The 13,350-nt window shown below is 65.1% G+C and overlaps 1 protein-coding gene across 1 annotated transcript; it reads right to left on the bottom strand.

Annotated features, from left to right (window-relative positions):
* Positions 1-7,086: 7,086 nt before the first annotated feature.
* Positions 7,087-10,459, bottom strand: NEU4 (neuraminidase 4). Its single transcript, XM_065917290.1, has 4 exons — positions 10,259-10,459; positions 9,926-10,181; positions 8,110-9,026; positions 7,087-7,173 (listed from the first exon to the last, which is right to left on the bottom strand). The coding sequence occupies exons 1-4, from the start codon at positions 10,457-10,459 to the stop codon at positions 7,087-7,089; spliced, it is 1,461 nt and encodes a 486-aa protein (XP_065773362.1).
* Between the last annotated feature and the right edge of the window lie 2,891 nt (positions 10,460-13,350).

Raw genomic sequence — 13,350 nt, 5'->3', positions numbered from 1 at the left:
CCCCAGGACCCCCCTCCAGCCTCCAGCGCCCTGCCCCCAGCCCCATGTCCTCAGCCTGCCCGCCCCCCCCCGCAGGCCCCCAGCTGAGCAGCTGGGCCTGAGTGTCCTGCTGCAGCCTCACAGGCCCCACGTGAAGCCAGCGGGCAGCTCCAGTCCATTTCTGTATGGCAGGGGATGCCCCTGACCAACAGGACGGACACCCCCAGCCCTGTGCCCAGAGCACAGAGGCCCCTCAAGCCCACACCCTGTGCCTGCCGCCCCCGGACTGCTCCGGGCGCCGGGGGAAGGAAACCCGGCCAGGACCCCAGCGGGAACACTGCCTGGGAAGCTTTGCCTGGAAAACCTGGCAGGTTCTGTGGGGAAACTGCTCCAGCAACAGGAGAACCTAGTCCGTGGCAGCTGTGACCTTAACATCCAGAAATACAGGGCTTTCATACACCCAGCAAGAACCACTCTGAAGAAAAAGTGATAGAGAATATTCCGTCGACGACAGCACCCGGGCGTAGCTTTCACGAGAAAAGCACAAAGCCGCAAGGGCAGCGCGGAGCACAGGCGTGGCACTGTCTGAGACGTCAGTTCCTCCAGATTTAACACGATCCCAGTAAAACCCACATTTCTGCAACTGTAAGGTTCACTTGGAAAAACAAACAGGCGAGTAACAGCCGAGAAATCCAGGAAAGGAAAGTGAAAGAAGAGCAGGGTTCTCAGATCTGAAACTCCGGGTCCTTAAAGCAGTGGCACCAGCACAGGAAAAGCCAGGAATAGGGCCCCCGGGGAACTGCGGGCTCTTCCAGGTGGCCTGGGAAGTTTTAAGGTGGACCGGTCTCTCTCGCCCTGGGCTTCCATCAGTCCCAGCCCCGTTGGACGCAGGAGGAAAGCATGCCAGAACTTCATAGGGAGGGAGGAGATGGCTTCCCAAGGTGCTAGAAAGAGAAGATGGGGAAATTCAAGTGTAAATTGGGGGAAACCCTGCAGCGTGGGAGAAACATCCTCACCAGCACACTGGGGACAGTATTTGAATATCACGCAGGAGGCTAATACTCCAGTTACAGGAGACAGCAAGGTCAAAGATACAGGGGAAAGTAGGGGAGCAAATGACATGCACACGCCAACCCTGTGTCGCATGTACACATGTGCACACAAGGAAAGGATGCTGATTTTCACTCAAAATAAGAAAAGTGCAGTTCACAAGCACACTTGTGAGCCAGCCAAGGCGGAGAGCGTGCTCACAGCCCAGGCGACTCTGCCGGGAAGAGGCCCTGGTGTCGCGGGTGGAGAAGGGCTGCTATTCAGCAGGTAGTGGAGTGTGCCCTGGGCGGGCGGGGGGGCTGGCAGGAACGGAAGCCCCAGGGGTTCACAGGCTGAGGGCAGACGGTGGGGCGGGAGGGGCCGCCAGGCCTGGACTCTGGGCGCTCTGGCTCTGGGCCACCGTGTGCAGGGGGGACCCAGCCCAGGGTACAGAGCAGGCTGGAGCCCGGTCAGGAGCCGTGGGGCCACCTGAGCGTCAGAGACGCCACAGTGAACACTGAACAACTCCCTGATTCACACTCTGGGCAGGATTAAAGACCACGCGTTCATACTGATACTAGAAAGATTTCAAAGACAAAAGAGCGGGCAGCGGGGGGCCGGAAGCGGCCCGGCCGCGGGCGGGCAGAGCCGGCGCCTGGCAGCCCAGCCCAGCTCAGCGAGACCGAGAGCGGCGCTCAGCGCTGCGCATCCGCCTTCCCGTAAGGCGGCCCCGCGCCCCACTCACTTTTTCCGTCCCCGCTCGCCCCGGCGCCCGGCACCGCGCCCACCCCCACCCACGCGGCCCAGCGGGCCTGTCCCTGCAGCGGCGTCTGCGAGGCTCCAGAGCTGCGGGGGGTGGGAGGGGCGGCGGGGCGGGCCTCGCGGGGCTCCGCAACCCCCGCTGGAGACCTCCCCGCGCGGCCAGCCGAGCCCACCCTGGAGCCCCTCTGCCCAGCAGGACACCCTCCCCCTCGCCCCCCGCTGGAGACCTCCCGGCAGGACACTCCCCCCGCCTCGCTACCTGGCCCTCCTGGCCCAGTCTGCCGGGCTGGGGGGGCGGGGGCAGCCAGCAGAGGAGCCCCAGGCCCTGGGGTCTGCTGGGTCTGCTGGGGGAGGGGGGGGCTGTGGCCGAGGGTCTCCAAGGGAACCCAGCCTTGGCCACTGAGGCGGGGCTGCCCTGGGGGCGGGACCTGGGACTTCAGCGTAGTGGGTGGGCAGTCTGGTGTGGTCGGAGGCCCCGGAGGTCTGCGGTCTGGTGTGGACAGAGGCCCCGACGGTCTGTGGTTCAGTGTGGACGGAGGCGTCTGCGGTCTGTGGTCCGGTGTGGATGGAGCGAGGCCCCTGCGGTCTGGGTGAGGTTCCTACGTGTTTGGAGGACCCTCCTGAAGGCAGACACAGCGGTGTGGGGGACCCTTCCTGCGGCCCTGTACCTCGACCCAGATGGGCTGCCCCATCACGGCCGGGGGGCCCGTGTTCGTGATCCCTGAGCCCCCCACTGTGGTCTGGGGCACCCTGCACCCACCGCAGGTCAAGGCCGCCTCTGATGTGTCACCCCCCAGCCCCACATCTCAGGCCGGGTGGTCTGAGCATCGGGAGGCACTCAGCCGCCCACTCCTCGGGCAGGAAGAGGCCCGGGTGGCACTCACCACACGTCAGGCACGTGGCCTCCAGCCTCTCAACCGCCCTGCAGACGCAAGCCCCTGGTGACCTGTCCGGTGGCCACCAACCTCCCCAGGTCCCTTAACTCAACCCAGCCAGGGTCCCAGCTCCCCTAGACTCAGCTCCCACTGGTCCTTCGGGCAAATCGTGGCTGACCTGAGGACGTGGTCTGGGTGTGGGAGGGGGTCCCGTTTGGGGTCCCTGCCTTAGGTACAGCTGGCCCACTGTCCCCCAACCCACTGTCCCCCAATCCACAATTGTCTTCTCTTTTTATGTTTTTATATCACTCTGAATTCCAAAAACAAACTATCACATTCTATTAATTAGTCATTTAAAACATTAATTTTTAAAATTCTGTCCACCCGCATTCACAGCAGCGTTGTTTGCAGTAGCCACAAGCTGGAAGCAACCCAGGTGTCCCGTCTGATGAAGGATAAACAGAGTGTGGCCCGTCCACACGACGGACTATCATTCAACCAAAACAGGAAGGAAGTTCTGAGACGTGCTAACTGTGGATGGACCTTGAGAACACAAGGCTCAGTGACATAGGCCAGACGGAAGGGGATGGACACCTGCAACCTGCTTACCTGCAGCGCTCAGAGCAGCCAAACCGTAAAGACCGAAAGCAGACTGGGAGTGCCAACAGGTGGGGACGAGGTGGGGGGAGTTGGTGTCCGGCGGGGGTGGGGGGGACGGTCTCGGTTTAGAAAGATGAAAAGTCTACGGCTCCAGCCAGAGACTGCTTCCCAGCCTTCCCCCTGGCGTGGTGGAGGGGGGCCTGCAGAGGAGACGGAAGGGGAGGCGCACACTCCCCTCCCCCATGGATCCATGCAGGGACAAGGGCAAGCACAAGGTCACGGTCACCTGGGAAGGGCAGGAGGGGCCACTGTGAACCCACCAAATGGGAATGAGGAAAAGAGTGTGCCAGACAACAGCCTTCTCATTTGTAGGAACAGCATGCGAACTACCACTCCTTATAAGAAAATAGTCTGCTATTATCTATTAAAATAAAAAACCATGGAGATTTTTGCTCAGTCACCCCCACAGTTGAGAAGCCATCCTGCAGAAATGAGAGTCTCTGTAAAGACAGACGTTCAAAGCGGCACACTGCAGCTGTGTCTGCAGCAGCAATAATAATCACAACAGAAGCCCTCTGCATGTCCCCAGCAGGAAACAGGCTGGCCCAGGGCACGGCCCTGCTCTTGCGCCTGTAGAGCCAGCACTGAGAACGCACGGCCAGGATGTGAGTCTGTGCTGCTGTCTGGGCTCCACAGGAAACGGGCGCAGGACGGAGGTCTGGGGGCGCGGGAAGCGGCCCCACGCCAGCACCAGGTGCAGGGACGGGCCCCATGCGCGGGCACACAGCCCAGCCCAGCCCAGCACCGCCGCACGAGGGCCGTCAGCTACTGGACCACAGACACGCAACCGCTCCAGTTGGCTGCAAAGGGATACACCTCCGTGATCTTCCAGTTTACCCCTCCTGTGTGAGTCTCAGGAGGGGAGCAGGCTGCCGTCATCTTAAGGGCAGAAAGGGGTGGGGAGAGACTCTGAGTTGACTGATTAAAACAAGCACTTCTGGCCATTGAAATTGTTTTAATCACACGCAGTGGAAAACATTCAAAAAAGAACCATGTGGGAACCACCAAATGGATGGCATGCTGGTTTCTACCCCAACCTGTGAGGTCATCACAAGTCGCTGAGCCCCAATTTCCACATCTGGAAAATGGAAATAATACCCACTTCAGAGGGGCTTTGATTTTATTAAATGGAGTGGAACATACAAAGCATGTAACACACGGGAAACCTTGCGATCTTTTCTCCTTTCATCTCTGTGCACAGACGGAAAGGAGCACAGCGCTGGAGTCCAGAGACAGAGGGAGAGAGAAGAGGAGAGAGACAGACAGAGACGGGGAGGGAGGGAGGAGACACTCAGAGAGAAGACAGACAGACAGGGTGTTATCGTTCTGCTGGGCCCGACTCTGCGACCCGCCAGGCTCCTCTGTCTGTGGCAAGAACACAGGAGTGGGTGGCCTTTCCCTTCTCCAGAGAAACTTCCCAAGCCAGCAATCAAACCTGGGTCTCCTGCATGGCAGGCGGATTCATTATCATCTGACCCACCAGGGAAGCCTGACCGAAGGGGCAGGAAGCAGTAACTTCTACCCAGTTAATCCCAGCGGAGACAGGACTAGTGAGCTGAAGAAAAGTCAAGAGAAACTAACCAGAATGAAGCACAGAGACAGAGAAGGATGGAAAACACACAGGAGAGAGTCAGACACATCCGCGAGCAGGGCAGCGTTCAGGCCCTTGGGCCCCAGAAGCGCAGCAACGGAGCCAGGCACCCAGCCAGCATCTGTCCGGGTTTCCTGCAGCCACTGGGACGAACCCACAATGGCACAGCTCTGGGTCCCACTGTGCAGAGACGGAGCGTCCTCCGCCCATCCTTCTTGAGGCCCCAGGAGGAAATCTGCTCGCAGTGTTTCCCAGGTCCTAGGGGCCACTGCAGCCCCCGGCTCCATGGCCAGCCTCCGTCTGCAAACCCAGCGCCACAGACCTGCTGCCCCTCCGACCTCCCGCCCTCCTTCTCAGAGCCCTTGGGGTAACAGCCGGCCCGCCCGTCAGCCCAGGGTAATCCCCATCCCAAGGCCCTTAGTCTCGGTCATGGGGGCCCTTTGTCACAAAGCCACAGGTTCTGGGCTGAGCACACTGACCGCTGAGGGAGCCTGGATCCTATCTGCCGGACCTTACGCCTATTTCAGGTTGGAGGTCCTGCCGGTCCAGTGAGACCAGAAAGGGAAACAGAAGGAAAAACACCGGGGGGAAAATGACAAAACAGACAGCCTGAACCAGAAGCCCAGCGAGGCCCGACCCACCTGGGGACCGCGCCGCAGCCATGACAGAGCCAGGGATGGCCCAGGGGCCGGTCCATCGAGTCCGGGGAGGAAGGAGGCAGCCGGCAGAGCACAGGGCCATCCCGGAGGGCCCGGGTCGGAGCAGCCTGGGGTGCAGGGCAGCAGGCAGGTAGCAGAGGGGCAGCTCCTGAGGACTGGGGGCCCCGGGGAACGGGGAGCGGGCACTCCCCCCGGGACAGTCTCCCGGCTCTGCGAGCAGGGCCGAGGACCGCACGACCCCCCGCAAGCCGACAGTGGGACCCAGGCCCAGAGAGTAGGGCGAGCTGGCCCAGATGAGCCACCCAAGAGCAGGGCCTTGAGCCTCAGGCCCCAGACAGACCAGGCTCAGGCAGCGGCAGGCCTCGGTGCAGAGGGAGCTTTGGGGGGGCCCAGCCGTCCTGAGCCCAAGAACTCTCCCCATGGCCTGTCTCCCTACCCAAGGGCGTCATGCCCTAATCCAGGCCCGCAGCAACAGCTTGGACGTCAGGGAGCCAGGACGGGGCCAGCCAAGGGAGCCGCAGCTCCAGGACAGCCAGTTCACAAGGGCCAGCTCTGCCCACTTGGGAGGCCTGTCACCCTGGCTGGGCTGAGTAGGTGGAGGGCTCACCCAGAAGCAGGAGCAGGAGGGTGGCCGTGTGCCTGCGGGGCCAGCTGGGACACTGGACCGGGACTCAGAGGCATGATGGTCAGGGCCCGTCCAGGGCACCCAGGCAGGACAGCAGCAGTTTCACACGAGCAGTGGGTGTCAGTCGCCCCAGTTCTGGAGCCAGAAGCCCCCCATCAGGTGGCCCAGAGCTATGCTCCCTCTCGAGGCTCCAGAGAGGGTCCCCCTGCCCCCCCCCCCCCCCCACTGCTGGTGGCTCCAGGCATCCGAGCACCTGTGCCAGGCTGCTGCAGTCCTGGCCTCATCCCCACAGGGCTCCCCGGACCGTCCTCTCCCCCCGTGAGGGTGCTTCCCCGACCGTCCTCTCCCCCTGTGAGGGTGCTCCCCCGACCGTCCTCTCCCCCTGTGAGGGTGCTCCCCCAACCGTCCTCTCCCCCCACCGTGAGGATGCTCGCTCCTGCCCACCGCCTCTCAGTCCTGATTTCAGTTGTGTCTGCACACACCCTCCTGCTGCCATACAAGTCACAAGCTGAGGTTCAGGGTGGCTCTGGGGGCATGAATCAGTGCAGAGGGGAGTGCAGGACACCAGCCACACGCACCTGTGTGCCTCCAGAGAGCCCCACCTGCCCTCTGTGCTGGTTTCTGGGGCTTAAACCTGAAAACAGAAAAGTGGCCTCAAGCCACTGCCCCAAAGCAGCAGGTAGAAGGGGTGTCCTTCCAGGGGCACTGAGGCTGCTCAGGGGTGGGGGTCACCGGGTGTAAATGCTCAGGGCTCCGAGGGGCCCCAGACCCCCATCCAACCACTGTCTGGAGCCCGGGGATGACCCCAGAAAGGGGGTGGCCCCTGCAGGGGGCTGACAGTGAAGGCAGCAATGGGGGCCCTTCTGGCTCCCAAGAGACTGGCTGTCCTGAGTTCCCTGGGGACCCCTAGGCCCTCCGCTGCTCCGAGGCCTCCTGGACACCCCCAGCGTTGGGAATAGAGTGCAAGACGGTCATGCTGGCCCAGAAGCCAGCCTAAGGAAGCAAAGGACGCCCCAGAGGTGCTCACTCCGCGCGACTGGCCACCAGGGAAACCGACCAGCCCACAAGGTCCCTGCAAGGCCCTCCTCACGGTCCAGGGCCCGAAACGGGGCCGACGGGGAGGGTAGTGAATGGCAAGCTAAATGAAGTCACGCTTTGCAAAAAGAATTTCTTCAAGAAAGAAATGCCAAAAAGATAGTCATAGTTGTGGGGGGAGCAAGGGAATCTGTGTGCATCAGTTTTTTGTTTTCCAAATTTTCTACGAGTGTATTTTATCTTTATAACCAGAAAGTAAAATATTGCAAAGAAGAGGAAACCGAAAGATGCTGGGCGGGGACCCAGCCAGGGCGGGCAGCTGCCCCGCCCCGCCCCGCCCCGCCCCGCCCCTCCAGGCAGCCGCCCCGCCCCGCCCCTCCAGGCAGCTGCCCCGCCCCGCCCCGCCCCGCCCCGCCCCTCCAGGCAGCTGGCGGGCCCGGGGGAGTTTGGCTAAGGCAGGCAGACCCCGCAATGGGATCGGGGGTGTCTAGAGCCCTGCGGACCCTCCCCAGGCTTCGAAGTAGAAAGAATTGAGGAGAGACGCCCCTGGACAGATACGCAGGATCCCTTTATTTCTCGTTCATAAGCCAGAACGTCGTGAGCCGGGCAAGATTAAAGAGGAAGACGGTACCGACAGCTGAGCCCCGTGTGCTCCACTAAGGGTCCCCGGTGCCCCCTCCCACCCCAGGCCCCCAGCCCGCGGTCAGCCTTGGGAAGAGGTCTGCGGGTCACCTGGGGACAGCCCCCTGCCCACGGGACCTCTGCCCCCGCCTCCCAGCGGCCGCCGCCCCGTCCTCCTCCCTGCCCCTCCTGGGCACCAGGGGCCCATCAGGAGGGCTGGCAGCGCCCGGCAGGCTTGTCTCCAGGGCCGGGCTGCCCCCCGCCCAGCCTCACGTTCTCCAGGACCTCCCTCAGGGAAAACATGCAGAAGGAGATCTCCTCGTAGGAGACCCTGGCCCCACTCTCGAACAGACAGGCAAAGGTGAAGATCCCCCCGGGGGCGGGCCCGATGGATGCCAGGTCCGAGTAGCCACTGGGGCCCTCGTGGATGACCCAGGGCTCCGTCCAGCTGTGGGGGTCCAGCGGGGACCGGTTCAGGCGGATGCCCATGTGCAGCCGAGCCCTGCGCCCCACGGGGTGGGAATACAGCAACCACGTGGGGCTCTGTGACAAAGCTGCAGGGGGTCCCAGGAGCGCAGAGGCCTGGGAGCCCCTGTTCTCACCAGATTCCCAGGGGCCAGGCTCCCCCGGGCCGTCGCCACAGCCCTCCGTAGCACCCAGCCCCCCGCCCCCGTGGGTGTCTCCGGTGCCCTCCTCTGGGGCATCCTGGGCCCCAGGACAGAGGTGTGGAAAGCGGAGGGGTTTGCTGGTGCCCACCGACCACCCCTCATCCTCCCGCCCGCTGGCAGGCGGGGCTGGGAAGCCCACGATGCTACCCTGGCAGCCCCGGGCGGTCTCGGCCAGGGCGGGCACCAGCTCCCCAGGCAGGAAGGAGGTGCCCTCGTCCACGCTGAGGGCCTGCACGCGGCTGCCCAGCGGGCTCCGAGCATTGCAGTAGAGAACGCCGCCGGCCTGCCCGCCATCCACTGCGGCCAGCTGGCACTCGCCTGAGCGCAGGCTGGGCACGAGGCCCCCGTGCTGCCAGGTGCGGCCGTGGTCATCGCTGTAGAAGGCGAAGGACTGGGGACGGGTCCTGCAGATCCGACCGAAGCACTCCCGCCGGACCACATGGTAGGTGTAGGCCGGCACCAGCAGGCGGCCAGAGCGCAGCTGGACGCCGTGGCCTGGCCCCACGGCAAACGTGGCCCAGTCTGCAGGAAGGAGGGGCCAGGGGTCACCCCAGGAGGGGACGGCTGTGGCCGCAGGCAGGCAGCACCACCACCCCGGGGGACGGGGAGGGTGGGGGCCAGGGCCTCTGATTAGGGGACTGCTCAGGAGGAAGCCCCCACCCTCCACTCCTCCGCCCCTCCCCCCCGGGCTGGACTACGAGCCTAGACAGCCCCAGGCTGGGCTCTCAGCGGGTCAGCAGGTGGCCAGTCCCTGAGCACAGATGTATGGCCACTGGTGGTGCCTGGTGACCCAGCGTGTCTAGGTGGAGGGGCAGCTGAGGGCTGAAAGGTCTGGGCAGCCCCTCCTAGCAATGGGATCGAGTCCTCTGGGGTGGGGTCCACACCAGCAGAGAGCTCCCACCTGCCAGAGTGTGAGTGACCCCTGAGTCAGCACCCACAAGCCAGGTACAGGGCGGCTCCAGAGGGCAATGGGTGGTCAGCCCTCAGGGAACCGACAGCAGGAACACAGGAAAGCTCTGGGGTCGAGCCAACCTACCCGGCTGCAACGCTGGCAAGGAGGGGCGGGGGCGGGGCTTAGGGCGGGGCTTAGGGCGGGGAGGCCAAGGAGAAAGGAGTAAGAGAGGGACCGTCCGGGGCTTCGGGCCAGCAGGTTCAGCGCCGGGACAGAGGCTCAGGAAAGTGGCCAGCCCTCGGGGCGCCGGGTTGAGGGTCCCAGGAGCCCGCAGGGCACGGGGCTGAGGGTCCCAGGCACAAGGGCCAGACGGCGGAGCAGGCGGTGTGGGCGGCACTGAGACTGGGAGCGGGGCGAGGCGGGTCCTCCAGCCCAACACCCCCCACCAGTCCCGGGTGCACACGCCGCCCTCTCCCGGCTCAGACACCCCGCCCCTCGCCCCTTCGGAGGCCCGGCCGCGCCCACCTACCCTGCTCGGCGCTGCCCACCGCCTCCGCCGTGAGGTCCCGCGCGCCGCCCCAACTGCGCCCCGCGTCCCGGCTGGTCACGCAGCAGAGGCGTGCGGCGTTCCTGCCCGCGGCGATCTGCGCGGACTCGGGGGTGCGGCCACGTACGGCGATGAAGAAGAGGAAGACCGTGGCCGTGCGCGCGTCGTGCACGGGGCAGGGGTTCATGGAGCGGTGCTCGTCCAGGGCCGCCGTCCCCAGCACGCGGGGGGCGCCCCACTGCGGAGTGGGGCCAAGCCTCAGTCCCACGTCCGTCCGTCCGCTCGGCCCCCGAACTCGCCCCCCAGCGCGCTCACCCGCACGGAGCCCCCGGTCAGCGTGCCGGTCCTCTGCACCAGACGGTGGGCGTGGGCGTCGTCGGGGCTGAGCCTCTGCTCCGCGAAAGCCAGCAGGGTGGGCCCGGGGGGCACGGGCAGCAGCGCGGGCACGCGGTAGGTCAGGCCCGTACGCTCGCGCTGGAAGAGGACGGTCCGCGGGGGGACGCGAGGGGTCCCCATGCTCTGCGGGCAGGGGCGAGGACCCAGGGTCAGTGGGTCAGCGGCGGGGGAGTCCTCCAGGCTCCCCGCTGGTCCCTCCAGATGGGTGAGGGTTTTCTGCGGGTGCTGGTGTCCCACCCACCTTCCCTGTGCCCACCCCAGAGACCGCCCCCTCACCTCCCCGCCCTCCAGTCTAGGACAGCCCCTCCCCGAGGACACTGCAGCTCAAATGTCTTCTTCTCCTCAGCATCACCCAGGGAGAGGGAGTTGGCTGGTGTCAGAGCCCCTGGACCCTGCCCACCCACGTGCTTGACTCCATCACAGCGCCAGCCCAGCAGGAGGCTGCTAAGGGGACAGTCAGGCCCCAGGGTTTTGGATAAGGAGGGGCTCAGCATCCCCAGATAGAGACCCCTCGACCACAGGAGCCGTGCAGACACCACATGCAGACGAGGCCACGGAGGGACACGAAGCTTGCTCACCTGCCCCACACGCTGGCCCGAGGCTTTTTGGAGGAAGACAGCCATGCTGCTGCTCTCAGACTGGGGTCCGCGGGGCCAGAGGACTCTGGAGAGTGGCCAAGAGAGGTAGGGGCTGCTTGCAGACCAAAGAGGGGGCCCCAGCTGGTCTCCTGCACATAAAGGTCCCACACTCCAGGCCCCAGCGGGGGAGGGGACCTGCCACCCCGCCCCCTTAGGCTCCTGAGCAAGGCTGGGGATGCTGGAGGCCCGGTAGAGATGCCCCTACCAATAGGCACCCCAAATAGCTCACACGTGTACCCGAAAGAGAACTAGGGGTGGTACAGGCTAGTGGGGGTAGTGAGAGGGAACCCAAAGAGGCCAGAGAGGTCACCACTCTGCGGCCCTGCCCTGCCCGCTCCAGGCAGAAAGGAGTCGAAGTGGGGTTGATGGTCTGCTCTCAGGGGCAGGGCTTTGAACTTGAAAAGCAGCGGCTCCCACACAGGGGTGGAGGAAGATCCATGACCGCCATGACGGGTCCCTAGAAGCGGGAGCACACTTAGGGGAGAAGCCAGGCTGGGAGTGCAGTGAAGAAAGGGGGGCCTCCCAGAGCCGAAACCCAGAGGGGAGGCGCAGGGGAGACTGCCCCCGACAGGAGGGAGCGCCTCTGGGTTCAGCCACCATGCAGAGGGGCCCCTTCCGCAAGGCTGTCTGACCACAGCGCAGGCCCCAGCGGCCCCTGCTCTGGGCCCCCAGCCCCACAAAGCCTGAATCCCTAAACCTTGGCTGGTCTCCCAGCCCTGCTCGCCCACAGGCCAGGCTCCTGCAGGGGTGACAGAGAGGCCTGGGCAGCCTTTGCGGGGGCTGCCCCCCTCCCAGGAGGGTGCACCTGAAGGAGGCTTGTGAGGGCGGGGCCTCGGATGGGCTTCCCTGGGCCACACAGGATCTGGCTACCTGCACAGAGCTGGCGGGCTCGGGCCGCACCCAGGGACAGGATGGAGTCCGCTCCCTTCCCCACAGCACAGAGGGGTCCCGGGGCTGCAACGTGAGCAGGGGGTCTGAGCAGTGGAGGCCTGAGGGCCAGACACGCAGCGGTGACCAGATCGGGTGCTGAGGCGAGGTAGTCCCGGCACAAAGAGGCCAGCGCATCCAAGGACACAGTCGGGATGGAGAGTGGGGCGACCAGGACGAACGCACACACTTCCATGCCTGAGGTCCCCCAGGCAGACATACACATCCAGCCGGGTCCACCTCTGCCCAGGACTGCCTACCCCTGGGAGGCTCACGGGCAGCCGGCCCCGCCCCCACTGAGCCCTGCAGACCCCGCCCCACTGAGCTCTGCAGACCCCACCCCCACTCAGCCCTGAAGACCCCGCCTCACTCCAGGCCCGCCCACCCTCCGCCTGGGGTCGGTGCCAGTGGAGGGGCTCCCTGCGTGCTGGAAGCCCCGGGCCACCACGCTCTGCATGCAAAGGGCGATTGTGCCGCAGCAGGAAGCAGGTGCCGGTGCCGCGTGCCCCGCAGGCTGCAGGGACACAAGGGGACATTCTCTCCCCTGGGGTCCCCGCGGAGCCGGTGCCAGCAGAAGCAGGCGGCGCGGGCCCCGCCCCCGCTGCGGGCCCAGGCAGCGGGAATGGAGGATCCAAAGGCCCGCTGGCCAGTGCGTCCCCTGCACAGAGCGGACGGTGCTGCAGGCCAGGGGACCCGGGCCAGGCCCTGGGTCCCTGCAGAGCGAGTCTGGGAGGGGGGTTGCGGTGGGCGGCTCAATCTAGGCAGAGGAGCCAGCCCTCCAGCTCACAGGCCCGCTGGGTTGGGCCAGTGCGGCAGGCTCCAGGCGTCTGGCACCACCAGGATGGCTGTGCCCCGGCGTTCAGGGGAGACAGCGCCCATCCTCCCTCCCCAGCGTGGACCTCCCCAGGGGCGATGCATCACAGAGGGGGAGACAAGGCCTGGGGAGGAGAAGGGACCTCCACAACAGTCTGGTCCCCTGGCCCTGGACCCCGGGGGCTGGGAGCCCCTGGGGGTCACTGTGTCCAGGCAGGGCCTGCCCTGCAGCCCCACAGCCAGTCCTGTCTGGGCCCCACCCTGGAGCTTGAGCCAGCCCAGCCCCCTGCCCACACCCTCTAGGCCGGCAACGGCACACTCACAGGAGAAGGTCACAGGCCCTTTGCACTCAAGACAGGCATACCTGGCTGTCCCCTCAGGATGGGTCTCCAGTCTAACCCAGGTGTCCGGGGCCCTGTCCAGGGCGAGGCCTCAATTACAGACACTCCTGCCTGCTGAAGCGTCACCTCCAGGCCTTGTGAGCAGCAATGCCCACTGGGCCCTGACTCCCAGTCGACAACCATCCCATCATCTAAACCTACCCTGGGGCCCTTCAGGAAATCGTCCCATGGAAGAGGGGACCCTGGTCCACAAGCCCATCGCCCCCACCCCGAAGAGGGGCAGGTCCCGAGC

Source organism: Muntiacus reevesi, chromosome 1 (assembly GCF_963930625.1).
Source record: "Muntiacus reevesi chromosome 1, mMunRee1.1, whole genome shotgun sequence".
Lineage (NCBI taxonomy): Eukaryota > Metazoa > Chordata > Mammalia > Artiodactyla > Cervidae > Muntiacus > Muntiacus reevesi.
This window is presented reverse-complemented; position numbering and strand designations above follow the sequence as displayed.